Genomic DNA, 22,984 nt, shown 5'->3' on the forward strand with positions numbered 1-22,984 from the left:
TACAACTTTGCATTCTGAGCATGTGTTGAGAACAGCATCGAGGCAAATTCTATAGATGGACCAACAGAGTCTGGGTGAGATAAGGCCAGGGTTAGACATGTCTGACTTGCATGTACTGCAGCCCACAACCTCCAAGGAAGGAGCAGATTCAGGAGATTACACTAGGGATTGCATTCTTAAGAAATGGACTCCAGAGAACCCAACAGCTGTACCCAAGAGAAAAACTCAAAAACAACAGTTGATGGACAGAATGCAGAACAATGTCATACATTCACCCCAGTACAGAGATCTGGGCCTAAAATCCATCGTTTTTTTGCTCACCATGCCATTCCAGTTTGAACCCAGCCATATGCAAATCAGTCTTGACCCTGTGCCACATGGGAACAGTCCAGCCCGAACTGCCAAGCCAGGTCCTCCGTGGACTGGAAACAAGCATCCTAGGTCCGGTTTCGGGGTTTCACCCCTCTTCAGTCAGGATAGCTTGATTCCAGTGGCATGGAGAGCACGGGACCCACATCTGAGCATACCCGTCCCACTCGGATCAGTTGACTGGGGGTGAGTGTTTGATTTGCTCAAACGCTCCGTCCATCATCCCCTTTGGTATCGCTTTGTTCGCCCTAAGTTGGCAGGGTATGCCCAGACGGTCCCTTGCTCACTTTGCCACTGGATTCAAGATAGCCTGGCTGATGAGGGTTATGAACCCGAAACCGGTCCCAGGATGCTTGTTTCCGGTCCAGGGAAGACATGGCTTGGCAGTTCGGGCTGGACTGTTCCCATGAGGCACAGGGTCAGACTGATTTGCATATGGCCATGTCTGAACTGGGGTGGTGGAGTGAGCTAAATAATGATGATGGATTAAACCCAGATCAGTTGACTGGGGGTGAGTGTTTGATTTGCTTAAACGCTCCGTCCATCATCCCCTTTGGTATCCCCAAGAGAAAAACACAAATTCCTTCTTCTGTAGTTGAGTGTGCTCCAAAAACAGGACGAAGACATGGAGATTTTTAAGCAATACAACTCGGCATAGGCAGTTCTTCCGCTTCTTATTGTGGCTCTTGCAGGTTTCAGAGCACTCTGGGTAAGTGCAAGTAATACCAAAGGCCTGTCTGCATCTGTGCAACTTCCTGCCTCAAGCTCACAGCTCACTGACCGGGCACTGCTCGCCTTTTTAACAGTTACCTTCAAAGTGAAAAAGCCAGCCTCAACTATTGAGAGACAAAAGGGGAAGCAAAGAGTGATACCAATCCAGTAAAAGTGCGACAAAAAATGCCCAAGGAGTGGCTGGACTCTACACCCCAGTGAATGCCTCAAAATTCTCTTGAGTAGATACATACATGGGACCCACACACAAGCCAAGGTGCAGTCTCAATCTTTCTAACACCCAAAACTTCACCAGTAGAGAATGGCTGGACCATTCAGGGCAGCAGTGTTTTCAGATCTCCCTCTCCAGTTGAGTAGTCATGCTTGGAAAGATTATTTAATAGAGTTTGAAGAGCCATAGTTTCTCACCCAAAAGCTTGTCTGCTCCAGGTGTTTAATGCCCTTCCGATGGAGCGTAACAAGTTCGGCTGAAGCACATGCCACCACAGTGCTAGCAGCCTTGGCTTAGGTGGAATGGGCCCTCAAACTTTCTAAAGGTTGCTTCTTAACATCTTAATCGCCTTGACTTTCTTTTCTCCAGAGTACCCCACACAAAGCTAATTGTCCACCCATTGTGATTGGTAAGATCTGTGTAAAAACTAAGAGCTCTTTTGGGGTCACATTTATTTTTGAGGGATGAGGCAGAGCAAAGAGTAAAAAGCAAGAGGGAAAGCTTGCCAGACATAAAAAGACTCATAACCTTTGGCAGGAACACAGCTTTAGTTCTTAGAAACAGTTTGTCTTGAAAAAGGGTAGTATAAGATGGCTGGATCAAGAAGGCCTGAAGCTCAGAAGGGAGATCAACGGAGATCAACTGCCTCTGCTCAATCTCCATGCATGTGCAGGTTATGCAAAAACAGATACAGGACCCTGCTTTGCTACTACGACTACGACAGAAGATATTCCTTAAGTGGGAAACTGATGGGAGTGCAAATGCTCAAGACCGGAAGTTCTGGGTACCACACTCTCCCAGCCCAGTTTGGACCCACTAATATGACTTGGGCCTGGCCATTCCAGAACTAATTCAGAACTCAGGGCAAGAAAAGGAGAGGCGGCATACAGGAGTCCCATGCTCTGCTTTGGGTGTAATGCATGCTCGAGATAGAGCCTTCTTGGGAACTCCAATGTGCAAAATTGTTGACACAGCGTGTTCTCGGCGGTAGCAAAGAGATCGAGTTAGGACCTCACATATTACATCACTCCTGACATGGTTAGTGATCACTCATGATTTCTCAAATGACATCAATGATGACATCATCCAGTGAGTGTGTTTTGTATAAGTTTCTGAGATTTCAAGATATATACTAAGCTTATGCATAAGGTAAATTACTATTCTTTTTATACTATTGAGTGATACAGTTTCTAATACATGTCATTTGTGTGGCACTATGACTGTATCAGCATGGGAGTGGGTGTCGTAGTGGCTGTATGGGTGAATGTGTGTGTGCGAGTGTCTATATCGGTGACTGTGGTGGCTGTGTGAGTGAGTGGATGAGTGTGTGTGTGTGTGTGTGTGTGTGTGTGTGTGTGTGGGTGTGTGTGTGTGTGTGTGTGTGTGTGTGTGTGTGTGTGTTTGGCTGTATGAGTAGGCGAGTAGCTGTTTGACTGGGTGAATGGGTAAGTGGGTGGGTGTGTGAAAGGCTGTATAGATAAGTGAGTGGGTCTGTGAGTGCTTTATGGATGTGTGAATGGGTATGGAAGTGGCTTTGTGTATGAGTGAGTGGTTGTGTGAGTGGCTATGTGAATGAGTATGTGAGCGGTTGTATGGGTATGTGATTGGTCCTATAGGTGTAAGAGTGCCAGTGGCTGTAGGGGGTCTGAGTGGGAGTGGATTTCTGGGTGTGTGAGTAACTTTATGGCTCTGAGTGGCTGTAAAGGTAAGTGGTTGTGTGGTGGTTGTGCGAGTGTGTGTGTCAGTAGTTGTATGGGTCTGTAAGTTGATGTGTGAGTAAGTATATGAAAGGTTGTATGGGGTGTGAGTAGTCTGTGGATGATGTCATCAGTGATAACATTTGAGATGTCATCAGTGTCACTGACCTTTTCCTGAGTGATGTAATATGTGAGGTCATAAGCAGTGCATTGTTGGGGTGTAAGTTATAGTTGGCTCTGGTAACTAACTGCTGAATTTCAATGGTTTTGTACGAGTGAAATGTGAGCCCAAGTATAACTTTTCAGTGGATTTTGAAGTTTAAAAAAAAAAATTCTTTCCTAACTGTAACCTATTGAGAGTGACTGCCTGTATAGGTAGGTGCCTGGGTTTGTGAGTCTCTGAGTGGGTGAGAGAGTGGTTGTGTGGGTATCAGAATGGGTTGGTGAATGGGTCCGTAAGTGTCTGAGTAGGTCACAGAGTGTGCAAGAGTCTGAGTTGGTCTGTGAGTCTGTAGATTGGTGCATGAGTGTGTGAATGAGTCAGTGTGTGCGAGTCTCTCAGTGGGTCTGTGAGTGGGTGAATGAGTGCTTGAATGGATTTATGAGTGGGTGCATAAATGTCTGAGTGTGCCTGTCATTGAGTGCATGAGTCTTTGAGTGGGTCTGTCAGTGGGTGCCTTTTCTCACTCCTGCCCGCAATGTTGCCTTTCTTCTCGTTCTGTCGGTTATCTTGCCTGTTTCTGCTCATTTCTGACTTATTCCGAACTTTCTGCTCGTTTCTTACCTCTATTTTGACTCTTTCTGCTTGTTTCTGACCTTAATTCTGACTCTTTCTGCTTCTATTTGTTCGTTCCATTGGAAAAGCAGCTCCCTACATGCATGAGCAATAGTTTAATCTTTTTTCCTGCCCGTATGTATGTGGGCAGGAAAAGAGATTAAACCTCCGCTTCCAGGGGGTGGGAGCACTTTGACAGATCTCATCCGCTAGAACTAGAATGTTTGCTTTAGTTTGGTGGGAGCAGTTACAGCTCTCTCCAAGCAAAAGCAGATAGCTATATCCCAGGGGTGAGCACCTCTGGATATAGCAGGAGCCGGCCTTGTGGGTGATGGTCGCCAGAGTCATTAGTGGCTCCAAGAGGGGGGTCGCGCAGCCCCCACTCCTTTGATTTTCAAGAGCCTGCCCCAGGGAGGTGGGTGCCATCTCCCATTTTTTCCCCCAGAGTATTTGCTCTTGGGGAGGTGGTGGTTCCGATGGGGTGGGTGTTCTGCGAGGCCCCCCATTAGTTTTTTTTTTTTTTAGCCTCGGGAGGTGGTGGTTCTAGGGGATCGGGTGGGGGTGTGGGCCGTGCGGTTTCCTCATCAATGTTTCAATAGACCTGGGCCGGTGGTGGTGGTCCCCTGGGGTTATAGAGCCCATGGAGGGTGTGGGGGAAGTGTGCCCCCTCTTTTTTTTTTTAAATTATAATTAAGCCCCGGGAGGTGGTGGTCCCCATGGCTCCATGAGCCTCAGGAATAGGGGCCCAGTGCATCCCCCTCCACCTTTTAAACAATGCTCCCAGGACCTGGCCCACTCTAGGGCTTTTTTCCAAACAAGCACGAGCCTGGTTTTTAAAAAAAAACATTTTTAATGTTTGTTTTTTGCCAGAGTCGTGGATCTGTTGCGACTTTAGGTAAAACTTTGTTATGCTTTTTTGCCCCAGCGGGGTCCCTCTGGGACCCCAGCACCAGAGCTAAGGGCATGTCTACCCTGCTCCCTTTTCTATCTTTTTTTTTTAACCTTACTTGAGGACTCGGCTGAAGCAGAGTCCCAAGATGGCTGCCAATACTTCGAAGATTTAAGTGTTAGCAGCCAGTCAGATCTTAGTACAAGATCCGGAAGGTTCACGGAGCCGTCACATCCGTAGGTATCCAAATTTGTTTTATCTTTAATATCTCCCAAACCACTGAACGGATTTGCACCAATTTTACAAAAAGGTTGCTTTCTGAACAAACAGCTACCTTTCTGCCAAATTTGAAGCAATTCCGTTCAGTAGTTCGAGCTGTAGTTGTATCTAATATTCATAAGCGAATTAACAGGGAAAACACACTTCTTCTTGACCATCCTTTTTTTCTCAGCTCCCGCTTGACAGATTAACCCGAAACTTTCTATGCACAAAAAGAATCACCAACACACTTTTTGGGGAAACATTTCCTTAATATTCGCCAAACTGCGCCAAAGATATAGGCAAGTCAAAAAACACTTCTTATGGACACTAGGGGCCAACTATAACTACCTACTAGTATAGTATAGATATGTATAGGGTTTTCACTTACTTGTGATATACTTGCATTTTCGTGGAAAGGTATGCGTGTTAAAACCATATTGGAAAGGCATATGCGTGGTAAAGGCAATCAGTTGCAGTGGACGCTTGGTAAAGGCATGCGTGGTAATGGGATGCATGGTTCTGTCATACATCCGTCTGCCACTGCTCCAATTGTGCGTCTCGAGCAGCCACCGCTGCAGACATTTGCAGTCTCCTCCGCAACCTGAATGAAATCTTCCAGAAATACTTATTGGGCTCACTGGGATTGCAGATCCCACGGCACATCTTACATGTGTCATCTGGCATGGTCGACCAGCAGGATGCAGGAGCTCAGTAGACTAAGAAGCCTCAGAGCTATCCTCACCGAGACATAGGACAGAGGCTGAATCATTGGGATCATAGCTCAAATGTCCTGGACTCGATCCAGAGGGAAGGCCCGAAAGAGCACCTGGATGACTTGGAGGAAATGTGCGACTTTAGCTAGTTAATTGAGAACCTCAGTGATGTAAGGAGGTTGGCCGTCGCCTATAGGTGTCCCATGACTGATTGTGGCAAACCCGCTTTTAACAGCCAGTTGCTGAAGTATGGGAAGACTGGTACCCCTGACCTTCAAAATGGGAAGCGATAACTGCCATCACCTTTATGAACACCAGAGGGGCACTGGTGAGGCCGAAAGAAAGCACAGCTAATTGAATATACTTGTGTCCTACCTTGAACCACAGGTAGCATATATGGGCCCGCAGTACAGAGATAGGAAAATAGGCATACTACTGGCCCATCCTGTCTAATGGATCTAGGCCATAGTGACCATCTTGAATTTGTCCTTTGCAGGAAGGAGTTGAGAGGATAAAGCTCCAAAATAGGACAAATGCTTCCATCCTTCTTTGGCACACGGAAGTAGCGAGATTAATATTCAGTCCCCATTTACAATGCGGGACCCGCTCTATGGTTCCCATGGCCAAAGGAGCCTGCATTTCCCGACACAAATGGTCCTACAAAAGCTGATTTGATGTAGGTGGCAAGTGCAGCAGGTTAAAAGTGGAATGGCAGGATGCAGCTCCGCTGAAGCATTTGAGGGCCTATGCACCAATCCCCAGGCATACGCCAAAAAGGATGGAGAGATTGCCAAACTGGTGTAGAAAGACGAAAAGAGCATACTGTTGCTTGGCGGTTTTTAAAACGCTCCAGAGCAGAGTCAGCTTTTCCGATTAATATGTGGGATCCTTTAAAAGGCATGTCCATTCAGGATGCTTGGATGACCCCAGAGAAACCTGTGGACCTTATCAACGCGGGGTGCTGAAGAACCACACTCATCCTATTAGCCCGTACTAGATAAATCAGTTGTGTCTAGGACTGACTGGATAGCTTTCCAGTTCATCTGAGCACAGTCACTGCAGGCCTTGTTGTCATTCGTTGAACCCAAACACTAGAGGCACACCTTGTGGGGATCAATCATAGACAACTCGGACAAGACGGAGGTCCTCATCCTCGGACCCACCCCCTCAGCCTGGGACGACTCCTGGTGGCCGACCGCTCTGGGGACAGCACAGACACCAACCGACCGCGCACGCAACCTAGGATTCATCCTCGACTCCTCCCTCTCCATGTCCAAGCAAGTTAACGCCGTCTCCTCCTCCTGCTACAACACCCTACGCATGCTCCGCCGGATCTCAAATGGATCCCGACCGAAACAAGAACAGTGACACAGGCCCTCGTCAGCAGCAGACTGGACTACGGCAACGCACTCTACGCAGGAATCCCAGCCAAACACCAACGGCGGCTACAACGCATCCAAAACGACTCCGCCCGACTGATCGTCAACGCCCCCCGCCGCAGCCACATCACCCCGTCCTGTGAGACCTGCACTGGCTTCCCATCGACAAGAGGATCACCTTCAAGCTCCTCACCCACGCACACAAAGCACTCCACAACGCCTGACCAGCCTACCTGAACAGCAGACTCAGCTTCTACACCCCCACCCGCCAGCTCCGCTCCGCCAACCTCGCCCTCGCAGATGTCCCCCGCATCCAACGTACGACCGCCGGCGGCAGAACCTTCTCTTACCTCGCCGCCAAAACCTGGAACACCCTCCCAACCCACCTACGACAGACCCAAGATCTACTCGCCTTCAGAAGACTCCTCAAGACCTGGCTCTTCGAGCAGTAGCGGCACCCAACCCCCCCCCCCCCCCCCACCCCTCAGCGCCTTGAGACCCTCACGGGTAAGTCGCGCGCTTTACAAGTTCCCTGATTGATTTGCAGCAGTCTCTACAATGTTTAAACCCTGTAGTGTAGGAAGTTGCATATTCCCTTGCACAAGAGTAGAATTGAGATATCAGAAATGTCTTTAAGATAAGAAAAGGAATGGAGCAACGGATCCACATTCAAGGTGCGGAAAGAAAGGAACTGACGTTCACGTGCATGGGTAGTGTTTATGCGCAGCTTTAACCCTTTTAGCGCGGCGTGGAATCCGCCGCTGTGCGGACGTTTCCGTGCGCGGGCGGGGCCGCGTCAGCCAACAGACGTGCGCAGCACTACGGAGGTAGTGCTTGCGACGGCCGTTGGCTGACGCACACAACAGAGGGGCTAATACTTCCGGAGTTTAACAAAGTTGTTGTGGAGACGTACAATGCTACCTACTGGGGCACAGGACCACTGCTTTTTGAGTTTCTGGATACAGTCTGGTATCTGGCATATTAAAAAAAAAATGGAATCTGAATTTAGAAGTATCCAGCAGAAATCAAAGACTTCCGTGAATCCTACCATCAAAACCACATCCATGATCCGATTTATCGCATTATGCAGAACGCAGAAAGTCATCTCAAATTAATTTTTTTTATCTCCTGGAAACACATGACAGTCCATTTTACTTTGTGGGATATGGTCAAAAGAGGATTCATGCTTAAAGCCCAAAAATATAACCTCCGTTTGCGTCTGTGATGTTGCAGCCTGCCAAGTCTGCCAGGAGGTACGTATGAGATCAAGGATGTGCACAAGAAACTAACAATGATTGCTTCAACAGTGACCTTGAGACAGATTTGTTTGACGCTGGCGAAGGACTGTCACCCCAGCAGGTAAATAAAACAAGTAAAGTTTAGGGGTAGATAGACTTGAATTAAGAACTAAAAAAAGGTTTAAAATAAGGGGCACATTTTAATATTGGGATTCATTCATTAAGGAAAGACTGAACCCGTTTCCTGGGCACAATAAAGGGCTACCTGCTCAGTAAGATGGTGGCCCCATGTTTACAATGAAAAATAATTATTCAGTGAAGCTATAAATGTTTTAAGTTTTCAATCAACTACATTTTTCCAAATCGACATCATGCAGCAACAGAATATAAGTTGTTTTTGTTTTAACAGGAGCACTACTATGCCTTCCCAAAAGAAGGCAGGGACATGATGGGGGTAAAGACAATATCAGAAGTTTTTTTAAAATACATAAGTGTGCTGGATCTGAAATTTTCCAATAAGGTAAGAATAGGTTTCCATGAGGTGGGACACATGATACCTTAATCAAAGTAAAATGACAACTGCACACATCTTACCCTGGATTGTCAAAATATAGTATCCAATACTACTGGCAGGTTTGAATTTGTCAACTGCTTCATCTGATTGGCAGTTTTTAGCTTTGAGTTTCGCTGGATATACATTGAATTGGTGCATAAGGAATTCTTTATGTCTGTAATCAAACTGACGTGGAATACTTTCTGGGAGAAGAGGGCAGTATTTTAGATGCTCGATCAAGTTAAGGCTGACATTTGACCACAGTTCACTTTCCCATTTTCCTTCATCTGCTTCTCTCTCATCAGAGGCTTTATTTGTTCTTTGTTCATCTGATAAAAAGAGAAAGGATGAAAAACAGTTATATTCTGGTGGCTAAATAGTGTTAAAGCAACAAATAGTTGTTAAAAAAGGCAGACCAGGTATTAAAGAAAGAAGCTTAAATGACAATTGCTTATAATGTTGCAGATATCGTGGTTACATTTTAAAAAGTCACTCTAAGGTTGAGGGCTCTTTTATATCCATTGAACAGGATCCGACTCCATCCTGCACCAGTATAGGGCTAAGACGTTCTGAAATGGGATCTGGATTTTACCTTCTAGACTATTGACAGATAATACAGGATATACATATCTGACCTTCACAATTAGTATGCATTGACAACTATATTTGTGGTGAAACCTAGGGTGATCCACTGAAATGTTTTTTTTTTACAAATTCTAAACACTATCTGGCCAGCAGACAGTTTACCAAGGAAGCCTCATTTCCTATATCAAAGAAAGAGAGGAATCCATTGTCTTGTGAGATAAGGCAAACATAGAGATTCACTCTAACATGGACTGGAACAAAACCAGCATTTTTTTGCACTCTTTGACTCATTAAAAGTATCCCTGGATTTTGGAACGAAGGGAGGGAAAGATACTGTGGCTGGGATGAACAATTACGGACAGTATCCCACACACATGAATGTAGGCATTATGGCTGAAAGTCTCCAGAATGCGGAATTAGATCCAGGACCCAGAATTGCAGGATCGTTTACAGTGTATAGTTCTTGTTTCTGCAACCTGCTCTGCTGACATTGGCCACCTGCTCCGAGTAGGTGGTTTATGACAGCAAACCTGCATGTGTAGTTCTTTATAAGGCAATCCTGAATATTGAACACCTGGGCCACAGAGTAGACATGAGTGGCATCCCCCTGAAATACTGCTCTGGCTGGCACTGTTGCATTGACTAAGGCACTGACCTAGTTCTACAAGGTTTGGCCTTCCAGCCCTAGGGTGCCTAAACTTAGTTCAGTGCATCAATGCTCAAGTGATAAAGTCCAGGCTATAGTAGCCCCACACAACCCCAAGTCACATACTTCTCTGGGTGGTGTCCATGCTTTCTGGGTTACTAACAGTCCCATAAAGGAGTCAGGGATGCAGTGGTAATTCAAACCCAATGTCTGCAAGTACTACATTAAGAAAAGGCACTATATCTATAAAAGTGTTTATTTCAACAGCCTCATCCTGTTGCTTAGTACATGAGTAATAACCACATAGAATACAATTAGAACAGTGCATCACTAACGGTGAGAATAGTATGAACCTTTTAAACATGATTGTAGTGTTCCTAGCAGCCTAACACCCTATAAACTACTTCTGTGTGCTACACTATGAGAGCATGGAGTAGCTAACTTGCCTCTTGAGTTTGAGATTTATTGCGCTGCATACCTGCTCACAGCAGAGAAGCTGTGATTATCAGCCTTCAGCTAGGAAAGAGTGTTCTCTAGGAAGAAAAACACACCTCAGATGGGCTCAGCCTCTCCCCTCCATAGTTTGGATCTCAGCATAGAAATGGATGCTGCAACAGTCTGGGACGACCTATTGCGATAACCTGGGGCAAAGACCTCTCCAATTCAGGGGTCAATTCACTCAGGGAGGGGTGTGGTGCAGTGGCCAGAGCAGCTGACTCCGGAGTGCAGGGCTCGTGGTTAGATTGCAGGTGGCAGCTCAGCAGTATGTGACTCTGGGCAATAGCTGACTTAATCTCCCTGAAGGGTTGCCCACTGATTTTTATCCTGGATTGGGGTACTTTCCACTTGGTCAGAGAGATAACCAGTATGAATGAGAATGATGGAAATACATTAACACTAACTACATGTTTATTTTGCACATTCACAGACAGAATTTGAAACATAGATATTAGGGAACTTGTAACAGATTTGTGTCACCTAGGGTGTTAGCAAAGTTATTGTTTGGATGAACTGACACTCATGATTACAGCAAAAGATAATGACATGCAGCATATGGGCCAAAGGCAGACTTGTCTAACTTAACATGCTCAAAATGAAGTCTGTCTTTGGGAACTTTACAACATCCGCAGCTTGTACGTCGGAGTAGGACATAATTGAATGACATGCAAATGGATTACATCATTCTAAGGATTCTAATTTACAGGAATATTGTAAATAAAATAAATGAATTCTAAGTAAACTTCATGATCTCAGAATGGAAAACATAAAACTTCATATTTAAAATGAAGCAATAAAAATCAGCATGAACAGTATAAAATAAATATATGTATGGCAGCATAAAATAATGCAACGAGTTTTGGACAAATCCTGTCTTTCAAGCCTTGTATGTTTCAAGCAGCAATATAAAATGGTGTATCATGAAAAAAGGTATCACCAAATCTGGACATCAATCTGGGAAGAGATTCATTGAGTTAATTAAATAGACTAGACACAATACTGAATAGGCTGAACTGGGAAGAAAAAAAATCTACTTTAAAAAATTGTAAATTATGAAAGAAAAAATCTTTAAGGGGATTCAGGACACAGTCTTTGTAGTTGATACAGAGGGCAGCTGCTCCTAGTTGTCCAGCTGAAATTATTTCTAGGATAGCATAAAAGCACAAGGGCCGGCAAGGCCCCTGGGGCCACCATTCTTTCCTATGGTCAGGATTAAACTGGAACTCCTTCCCCTGAATCTCTTTTGGGGGGTCTTTAGAGAGCTTCTTTTGGTTTTCCCTCCCCCCCCCCCCCAGTCTTCTGTGGGTGTGGACCTGGTCCACTCGGTTTTGCCCCCTGATCCATGTACCTTCTTTGGCACTCTGGTACCGATCCAGAGGTCAACCTCCTTTCCAAGCTCTCTAGAGTTAATGAGCTTAGAACAAATAATGAGTTGGCACAACTGTGGAAAACAATTACTGAATAAGTGCAGTTTTTAACTTTGCTTCTAGATTGGGCGGCAAACCGATTGGGGCCCTTCTGCAGATCTACAGAGCCAAATGCATCTCAAAGGTCACTTATGGGAGCGAGATATAGGGTTACACTGGGCAGGGGACACTAAATCGTTGAAAATACTTTCTCAGGACGCTTACTTGCCGTACTGCAGTACATCCCGTCGTATGTTGTGCATGAAGAATTGGGGATGACCTTTCTTTCAGATGAACTGGCTTTCCGCCCCCTTGCCAGGTGGATGAAGGTATGGATCAAAGAGGAAACACCCTTAGTAAGGGTATTCTAAGGGATTGCCTTTCACTCGACCACGTTAATCGTATCTGCTGGATAAAGTATCGAAGAGAATGTCTTTGCAGTCTAAAAAGGGCAGACCTATTCGATAATCCACAAGCGATCTGTAAGAGTGACTTAACCTGGTTAAAAAGTGCTTTTTTAAAAGGTGTAATTGGGAAAGAGAGGAAGCAGAGTTGAGAAAGCCATGTGTGCATAGGTATATTGTACTGCAAACTGTACCAACTACTAAACCATATCTTTTAGGAGTTAAAGGCAATCGTTTTTTTTATTGACCAGATTTCGGTTTGATCTTTTCCATTACTTTCTGAAACAACCTTGCGGTGCCCACAGAGGCCAGTGTCTCAGATCTTGTGGCTGCGACGGACAGTCTCCACAGGATATGATGCACTTTTTAATGTTTTGTAGGTTTTATGAGGTTCCTAGAAAGTCCTTCATCATTCCCGTTCTTAAAAAAAGCACATTTTAAGAGAGTCAGACCTGCTTTTATCTTTTTGCAACTTCTTTTAAGCGATTTAGTACTGTATACGCTTAGCTTTTTAAGGGACGCCATTAGGCTCAGGTCCAGCTGCCATTAACCATGATGGTGGTGCCCTTCCTTAAAACTCCGTACCTATGGGTCTAAAATGTTCGTATTGTTTTGCCCTTTGTATCCTGTTGGATTTTTATGGTTTGTTTTGATTTTTGACTTTTATGGTTTTCTATTGTAAAAACCAGATAATGTAAAGGAAGTAAAATAATGATTAAGTGCTCCATCATTATCAAATAGCAAAGCCCATCATAATCATTTATATTGCTGCCTTTCACCCAACCATCCAGTGCCTTACTGCAGTAATCCATAAAATCATCCTACGACTGGTGGGACTGCTTATGGCTATGGCCTGAGACGATATTTCTGAGGTCAAACCAAACTTCACAAGGAGGGAGCAAATCTTATCCTAGCAGCTTTCTCAAGGACCAATAAGGTATCCCTCCCATTAGTCAGCTTGTGTTAGGCCCGCAGGTAAGATTGACTGCAATAGATCATGGGTCAGATACAGGGACCAGTTTATACCAATAAAAAAAGTTATCTTTGTACTTGAAACATTTCAGAGAAGCAAGAATCTTCAGCAGACCAAGGCAACAGACTGTGATTGATGAAGGCCTCATCAACAACAGAGAACCTAAGCAAAAGGTCTCGGTGAAGCCATGGACAAAGGCGGGTAAAGTTCAAGTTTCACACAAACCGTACTAGACATCGATCAGATGCAGGAAGCGGCTTGATCCGGTGGATCCTTCTACGTTCGGACTTAGAAACTTTTTGGGAACTCTTACATCCTCAGCATGGCAAGGATGCATGGGGGGGTTCAACATCGAATGTGTAATAATGTAATTCAGCATTTCTCTGTGGAAGGAGCCAGCCATGCCACAGTGAAAATAGAGTTTTGGCTTGACCATGTGGAACATTAAACTTTTAGAAGGCCTACTTTTAAATACATTCACCCTGCATTTATTTTATATTCGGAGGGGGTGGGGGAAGGGGGAATCTTTTTCTTTAAACAGAAAAGCACAAAAAACGTCAGCGAGACAATATTCTTCAAGTGTTACATTATATGTAATGACACCCTGCATTTATTAGCACTAATGCCTACCTAAGAGGAAACATAGTAATATTTAAAAGGAAGGTTAAGACCTGTCCAAAGGGTTTACTTTGACCGGTCGAATTGTCAGCTTTGAAACTGCTCTGCTAGGCTACAGCGGTAGGTCTGGGGTTGGATTTGGTGTGCAGCAAGTGGCACAATGTGTTTTGCAGCCCACTGGTAACGGGCAAGTTACTTACTTGTGTAACGATATATCTGTAAGAGACATTAGTTAGTGATAGATTCCTTACCTTAGACTATCCCCAGGCATCAGACTGGATAAGGAAAGTTTTTCGTCAGCAGTACCCCTGCGAATCGGTAGGTGTCGTCGTACGGCTCCGCTTACGTCGCTGCCGTTGTAGCCGCCGAGATGACATCGTCAGAGCTACTTAGACGCGCCCACGCGCGCCGACGTCAGTTCTGTACACAACTTTTCCACGCCAGAAGCGCAGAGCCATGCCAGAGACCGACTACTGGTGCAATAGAACTAGGGCCCTGAAAGGGATGACCTGAACCCTAGAGAACAGTTAGCAGAACGGGAGGATGGGTGGACGGTAAGGAATCTATCACTAACTAATGTCTCTTACAGATATATCGTTACACAAGTAAGTAACTTGTGCATCTGAAAGAGCCACGTTAGGGATATATTCCTTACCTTCGAATACATACCCAAGCAATACCAATCCCGGTGGTGGGTTTGCGAAGTGAGATTACAATAAAGTCACGTAGAACTGAACGGCCAAAGAAGCCGTCTCTCCGGACCGGACTGTCAAGGAAATGGTGCTTAGTGAAAGTATGCAACGAGGCCCAAGTGGCCGCCTGACAGATGTCTTGCAGGGGGACACCGAGACCCAATGCTGTGGTTGCTGCCGTCGCCCTGGTAGAATGGGCACGCAGCTCAACCGGAGGTTCATTTTTAGCCAGAGAGTAACAGGCTTTAATGCAGAAGACAACCCATCGGGAGATAGTTCGCTTGTGCACAGCCCGGCCTTTCTTGGCGCCAACGTAGCCAACAAAGAGCTGGTCATCCACCCGGAACTGTTGTGTGCGGGTGAGCTAGAACGTTTTGGGTCCAGACGGTGGAGCCTCTCCTCTTCTCTTGAAGGAGGCGGAAAGAAAGTGGGCAGAGATACAGTTTGCCCGAGGTGAAAGGCAGAGACTACTTTTGGTAGAAAGGAGGGACGCGGTCGAAGCACAACCTTGTCCGGATGAATCGCCAGGAAAGGAGATTTGCAGGAAAGAGCCTGGAGCTCACTCACCCGCCGAGCGGAGGTGATGGCCACCAGGAAGACAGTTTTCAAAGTCAATAACCACAAAGGACAGTTATGAAGAGGCTCAAATGGAGCGCACATCAGATATGTGAGAACCAGGTTCAAGTCCCATTAAGGAATCACAAAAGGAATAGGAGGGAAAAGGTGATTAATGCCTTTGAGAAATCTATTGAGAACCGGGGACTTGAAAAGAGAGGGCTGATCAGGCAACCTAAGAAAGGCTGAAAGAGCAGAAAGGTAGCCCTTGATAGTGCCCAAAGCAGAGCCCTGCTGGGCTAAAGAAAGGAGGAACAATAGGACCTCAGAAAGAGGGTCAACAGATTTTGCTGTGCACCATGTCCCAAATTGTTTCCACCGACAGGTGTATACCGTTTTAGTGGAGGGACACCTGGCTGCCAGAATCACATTACAGACTTCGGGAGGCAAGTCAAACGGAATAAGCTGTTGCCTCTCAATCGCCACGCAAGGAGGTGGAGGCTGGACAGGTTCGGGTGGAGGAACGTCCCCTGTTGCTGCAACAGGTGATCCTCCCAAAGAGGCAGTCGGATCGGGGGATCCACGCTCATACTGAGTAGCTCGGGATACCAAACTCTTCGAGCCCAGTCCGGTGCCACAAGAACGACTTGGGCCCGGTCACGCCTGATCTTCTTCAGCACTCTGGGCAGAAGTGGTATAGGCGGAAAGGTGTACAACAGACCGCAACTCCACTCGTGATGAAAAGCATCGCCTAGTGAGTGCCGCCTTGGAGACTCCAACGCGCAGAACTGCTGACGTTGCGTGTTCTCTTCGGTGGCGAATAGATCTAACCAAGGTCCTCCCCACTGCTGAAAGAGACCTTTCACCACTTCCGAGTAAAGACGCCATTCGTGATCCAACATGCACCTTCGGCTGAGTTTGTCCGCCCTGGCATTCAGGGTGCCTGCCGGGTGTTTAACCACCAAGGAAATGCCTCGACGTTCCAGCCACGTCCATGGACGTAGAGCCTCCTGACATAGGGTCCACGACCCCACCCCGCCCTGTTTGCTGCAGTACCACATGGCGGTGGTGTTGTCTGAACACCTGCACCACTCTCCCCTTGACAGAGGGAAGGAATGCTTTGAGTGCAAGTAGGATCAACCTGAGCTCCATAAGGTTGATATGGAGCTTGGACTCCGCCGGAGACCAGAGGCCTCTAATCTCTGCCTCTCCCATGTGGCTGCCCCATCCCAGGAGGCACACGTCCGTCACTACTGTGTGCCTTGGTTGGAGAAGGGAGAGGGATCTGCCGCTGACCCAAGGCAGTTTCCTGAGCCACCACTGCAAGTCCTGTGAATTGCCCTCCGAGATCTGGACGTAGCTGGACAGGTTCCCCCGAGGCTGCGTCCACTGGAACTTCAGGTCCCACTGCAGAGCCCGAATATGCCATCTGGCATGATCGATCAGCAGGAGGCCATGAGGCCCAGCAGCCTCAGTGTCTTCCTGACCGAAACCCAGGACCAGGGCCGAAAGATCGGAATCATAGCCTGAATGTCCCGGACTCGCTGTTTAGGAGGATAAACCCGAAACTGCGCCGTATCCAGAATTGCTCCGATGAAGAGGAGCTTCTGAGAGGGAATCAGGTGCGACTTTGGCACATTGATGGAAAACCCCAGCAAATGCAGGAGGTCGGCCGTAGTCTGGAGGTGGGAGACGACTGCCTGGGGCGAGCCCGCGGTTAACAGCCAGTCATCGAGATAGGGGACGACCGAAACCCCTGATCTGCGCAGATGAGCTGCGACCACCACCATCACTTTCGTGAACACCCGAGGGGCACTGGTAAGGCTGAAAGGGAGCACGGTGAACTGAAAGTGCTCGTGGCCCACCGTGAACCATAGGTAACGTCGGTGGGCTGGCAGGATGGGGATATGAAAATAAGCATCCTGCAAGTCCAACGCTACCAGCCAGTCTTGCGGGTCTAGGGCAGACAAGACCTGAGCAAGCGTGAGCATCTTGAACTTCTTCTTCCGGAGGAAGCGATTGACGTTCCGTAGGTCTAAGATAGGGTGCAGACCTTTGTCCTTCTTTGGAACCAAGAAGTAGTAGGAGTAACAACCACAACATAATTCTGGCGTCGGAACGCGCTTGATGGCCCCTTTGGCCAAGAGGGCCGTAACTTCATGCTGGAGAAGTGCCAAGTGTTCCCATGACATGCGGTGGTACTGAGGTGGCATGGCTGGAGGGGTAGATTCGTAGGGGAGGGAGTAGCCCCTTCGGACTATTTGCAGAACCCACCTGTCCGAGGTTATGGAGCGCCAGTGGGGAAGGTGATGGCGAATCCTGCCACCCACTGACGTCAGGTGGGCCTGAAACACCGGACTGGGAAGGTTTAGAGGCGGCGGCGGCAGGGGAGGTGGTGGACTGACCCGTCCGCTGTCCTCGGAACCCACCACGGCGGGTCCCACAGCCGCGGCTGCGCTGAGACTGTGGCTGCGCAGCCTTGCGGGTCTGAAAAGAACGCGCCTGGGCGCCCCGACCTTGACCTCGAAAGGACCGAAAAACGGACCCCGAGGGAGTACACGTGGTGGAGAGACCCGAGGACTGGGCCGTAGCCCGAGAGTTCCAGGGTGCTATCCGCCTTATCACCAAAGAGGCGTTTACCATCAAAGGACATGTCCAACAGGGTGTTCTTGACATCCCCAGAGAAGCCAGTAGTTCGGAGCCAAGCATAACGACCGAGCGCTACAGTTGTGGAAAGTGCCCTACCGAGAGAATCGGCCATGTCAAGCCCACAACGAATAGTAAATTTTGCAGCATCTCTCCCTTCGGTAATGGCTTGGGAGAGAACCGCCCGTGCTTCCACAGGGCACTGAGGCAGCACCTGTGCCACAGTGTCCCACACAGAATGGGAAGAGCGGCCTAGCAGGCATGCAGTATTCACCGCCGGCAAACCAGAGCTGGCAGACGTGAAAATCTTTTTCCCAAATTGCTCCAGTTTCCTAGATTCCTTGTCCGGAGAAGCAGAAGGGAAAGCACTCGGCAAGGCAGAAGCCTGGACAACCAGACTCCGGCGTCGGGTGTTGTGTGAGAAAGCTGGGATCGCCCGGAGCCGGCGTCACGCCACACCCTTGCCTACAGGGACTCGTGTGTTAGGTTTAATCCAGGTGCCCAACAGGATATCAGTAAGCGCTTCATTGAAGGGCAGTAACGGCTCCGCAGAGGAGGACTGCGGCTGCAGGACCTCAGTTAGGAGATTGGTCCTGATAGGTACAGAAGGGAGATCGAGGTTAAGAGCCTCGGCTGCCCTATGCAAAACCACCGAAAAAGTCCCAACCTCCTCCGTGGCCACGGAAGAAGGGGGCAGAGTACCAGGGTGTGGAGAGAAATCCAGATCCACTGGACCCTCCACATCGCCTTCCCACTCAGGCTCATCCCCGCATTGAGCTGCAAGAGGGTCCTCAGACCCCTCCCAGTATTCCCCTTCGTCCACCGGTTGCTGAAGAGGCCGGTAAGGACGAGGTGGCTTGGGAAACGAGATAAACTCCCCTTCCAAGAAATGGAATGGGAGGGTAAGATACCAGTCCCGGTTCGGCGGCGTCCGGCAGCGGCGGCGCCAGCCAGATCAAGGGCCGGCGTCGAGGTCGAAGCCGGCGGCAGCGCCGCAGGGTATGGTGCTGGCGTAGCCGAGGCCAGAGGCGGCGGCACGGAGGCAAACCCTTCCGACGGATCCGCGGGGCCCGAAGGCGCTACGGAGGGACCTGGTATGTCAAACAAATGGCGCAAGGCCGACATAAAGGCCTGCACCTCGTCCGATGTTGCATGCGGGCCCGTAAATGGTGGGTAGGCCGCAGGCAACGACGGAGGCTCCAACGGAGGCGCTGGGGAGATACCGCCCACCCCCTCCACCGCGTCCCATGACCGGTGAGGGGTAGAGGAAGAGCAACGTCGCTTCTTCGACTTTTTATGGCACCTAGACTTACCTGTCCCCGATTCCTAAATGCGATTCTGATTGCTCTGCGACCGGTCCCTTGATCTCCCTGAGGAGACCTCGATCGGAGCAGAACCGACTGCCGGACCTCCAACAACTTTCGGGAACGCTCCCGCAAAGCTTTTGGCACCATGGCCCGACAACCGCGGCACGCCTCAGGGTCATGGGCGTGCCCCAAGCAGAAGAGAGACACGTCTTGAGGGTCCGATACCGACATGTTTCGACGGCAGGCCCTACAGGACTTAAACCCGGGCATCCCTATTGCACCAGGAGTCAAGTACACGACAAAACAAGTTGTCAGAAACCAAGGTAAAACTTTTAAGTAGGGGTACCGTTCTCTCTCGGATCTGCGCTGCTGCGCAGAAAAAGAAAGAACTGACGTCAGCGCGCGTGGGCGCATCTAAGTAGTTCTGACGTCATCTCAATGGCTATGACGCCAGCGACGTACGCAGAGCTGTACGACGCCGCCTACTGACACGCAGGGGTACTGCTGACGAAAACTTTCCGGATCCAGTCTGACGCCTGGGGATATTCTAAGGTAAGGAATCAATCACTAACGTGTCTCTTTCAGATATTTAACTTACAGGCCCAGGGTACACTTTATACCATTTACTAGGGGCTTATAGGCAAGTTAAATGTGCCAACCAAGTGAATATTAATTTCATCATGTTTAAGAGGGGGCAGACACACTTTACCAGTCCTCAGCAGAGGTAAAGTGTATAGAATTCCATGGCCAACAACAGCAGTCAAGGCAAATATCTTACCATGCAAAAGATGGTAATTTCAAACAATGTACCCATGAGAAAAGTAGGAAATGAACATCACGAAATATTTTGAAAGCAATACTTTGATATCGCACTCACCAGGAGTCTCATCTGGAAATTACTTAACAGTTCCATGGCTTTAAGGTACATAGGGCAGGGTACAAAAATCAGAGACATGCTTTCTAGCTTGTAAACACTTTACCTGTTCCTAGCTACTCTGCTTTAAATAAAATGCAGACAAAGGGCACAGACAATAAAGTGTCATGCATGCACTGCATGAACAGTGTACATTTGTAATAGTTTGCATAACTATAACTGACATTCACATGTCTATTACTATCCAATGTCAGCTTGTATGTACAGCAGCTATCAAATCAGTAGCTATCAAACATTTGATCTTCATTAATGCTATCAAGGCAGCTCAGAGAGTTGAGATACATGTAGAATTAACTGTGGGTAGCCCACCAGCCTGCAAATTACAAATATTGATACTAGTAATTCTGATCCACTGAGGCAGTTAACATACTATAGTTCTGGATAACAGCAACATCTACTATTAAGGTTCTATTGAATGTAAACCTGGCATCCTTGGCCTGGTTTCCCCTGATTTTTTGCCTTCTGTGTTGCCAACTTCATTTTTGCTGGCTTTAGGATTCTGGGCACATTACCATTGCTAGCCAGTGCTTACGATCTGTACTCAAAACATGGTATTGTTGGCTTACAATTACAATTGCATATATCATTTACTTATAGGTCCCTAGTAAAGTCACTCTATGTGCCCAGGGCCTGTAAATTAAATGCTACTAGTGGGACGAGAAAGAAAAAAGACACAAAAATTATGAACGGAATACGGAACAAATCAAAACATTCAGCCCCACTCAAGAGCCCTGGGTTAAATCCATAGTTTTTTTGATCACCATGCCACACCAGTTTAGACCCAGCGATATTAAAATCAGTCTTGACCTTGTTCCTCATGGGAACAGTCCTGCCCAAACTGCCTATCCAAGTCCTCCCGGGACCAGAAGCAAGAATCCTGGGACCGGTTTCGGGGTTCCACCCATCATCGGCCAGGATAGCTGTAATCTAGTGAGCCAAGCACCCGAGTCTGGGCTTAACCGTGCACTCAGGACAAGAAAGGAAAAAACACACAAATGATGGACGGAATGCAGAACAAATCAAAATAGTCACCCCCAGGCAAGAAATCTGGGTTAAATCCATCACTCTTTTGCTCACCATGCCACTCCAGTTTAGATCCAGCCATATGCAAATCAGTCTTGACCCTGTCCTCATGGGAACAGTCCAGCCCGAACTGCCAAGCCAGGTCCTATCTGGACCATAAACAATCATACTGGGACCGGTATCGGAGTTTCACGCCTTTTCAGCCAGGCTAGCTTGAATCTAGGGGCACAGTGAGCTCCATGCCACCGGAGTCAAGCTAGTCTGGCTGACAAGAGGTGAAACCCAAACCCGGTCCCAGGAGGCTTGTTTCCAGTCCAGGGAGGACCTGGCCTGGCAGTTCAAGCTGGACTACTCCCATGGGGAGCAGGATCAAGCCCGATTTGCATATGGCGGGGTTTAAACTGGAATGACATGAGGAGCAAAATATCTATGGATTTATGCCCAGATCTCTGTACTGGGGTGAATGTTTGACATTGTTCAGCATTCAGGCCATCAATTGTTCTTTTTGCACTAGTGGGATTGCAGCACTGACTGTGCCACCCACTCAGTAGCCCTTTAAACATGGCTCAGGCCTGCCACTGCAGAGCCTGTGTGTGCAGTTTTAAACTCTCATTTCGACCTGGCAAGTTAAACTACTTGCCAAGCCCAGCCCTTCCCATTTATTACCTACAAGTCACTCCTAAGGTAGGCCCTAGGCAGCCCTTTGAGAAGGGTACAGTGTATTTAAAAGGTAGAGCATGTACTTTCGAGGTTTACATTTCCTGGTAGTGACAAATTGCTAAATTTGTTTTTCACTACTTCAAGGCCCATCTCTCCCAGAGGTTAACATTGGGATTGCCTTAAAGCATCTTTTAAATGTCATATCCAATTGGGAAAATATAGAGATTTGAAATCTGGTGTCTCTGGACCTACAATTTAAAATCACAACTTATGGTGAAGTTGGATTTTAAATTGTAAGTCTGAAAATTGCACTTTTAGAAAGTTGGCATTTTCTTACTTTAACCATTCTGTGCCTCTGCTGGTCTCTGAATACAAGTCTAGGTTAGGTGACAGCTGGACTTTGTGTGTTACCTTTAGAAAGTCACACAAAGGGAGCTAGAGTGTGAGATCTGCGTCCTGGTGGCCCATCACCAGGCTGAGGTAGACTGGGAGGGAGGAGCTGACACTTGCACCTGAATAGGGTTGTGCCTGTCCCCACACAAAGAATTGCATACCCTCTGTAGCGAGCATGGAGCCAGGGCAGGAAAGGCAGGGCCCTTGTGTGATTCAAAGGCCTCTGATGTCTTCCCACTTCAAAGGCACATTTGGGTATGAATAATGGACCCTTGACACCACCCAATCAAAACTTTGCTAGAGCCAAGGACATTCTGCCTGGAAGAAGAGCTGCTGTGCTGTAGAAGAGACTGTCACTTTGCTACCTGCACTGTCGTGTTGGCCGGCTGCATCTTGCCTGGGAACGAGAGGGACTGGACCTGTGCTCTACATCCTTGAACTCAAGTTTCTCCAAGGGTTTGTTGGCTTGCCTTCTGTTAAGTATCAGGGGCACAAAATATTTTTTTGCAACTCTGCCATCTGTGAGTCATACCCTTGCCTGAGGTGCCCCCCTCTAGTCCTGGGCCACAGAAGTGGGTCCTGCAGCTGCTTCTGCCAAAATGGATGCATTGTCACAACTGTGCTGATTGGAACTGACGGCGACGCAGTGCCGATCCCTGGACATCGCTGGGCTGCTTGACGACCAAGCATTTACCTTACTGTGAGGTTCAATGACAACGCAGCATGATCCGAGGTCCCAACTACCAGGCTTGAAGATGACGCAGCACTGATTTGAAGATCCCGCTGTGAGGATTGAATTAAACACATTGCCCGACTGTGTAAATCAG

The 22,984-nt window shown here is 47.7% G+C and overlaps 1 protein-coding gene across 3 annotated transcripts in view; it reads right to left on the reverse strand.

Annotated features, from left to right (window-relative positions):
• RADX (RPA1 related single stranded DNA binding protein, X-linked) overlaps positions 1 to 22,984 on the reverse strand; it is a 529,236-nt gene that overhangs the window by 150,680 nt on the left and 355,572 nt on the right. For all 3 annotated transcript variants that reach the window (XM_085608034.1, XM_085608035.1, XM_085608033.1), the window contains exon 12: positions 8,859 to 9,146. In XM_085608034.1, the coding sequence (XP_085464160.1) occupies positions 8,859 to 9,146 (288 nt within the window). The remainder of the gene's footprint in view (positions 1 to 8,858; positions 9,147 to 22,984) is intronic.

The sequence above is a fragment of the Triturus cristatus genome, chromosome 5_2, assembly GCF_964204655.1.
Source record: "Triturus cristatus chromosome 5_2, aTriCri1.1, whole genome shotgun sequence".
Lineage (NCBI taxonomy): Eukaryota > Metazoa > Chordata > Amphibia > Caudata > Salamandridae > Triturus > Triturus cristatus.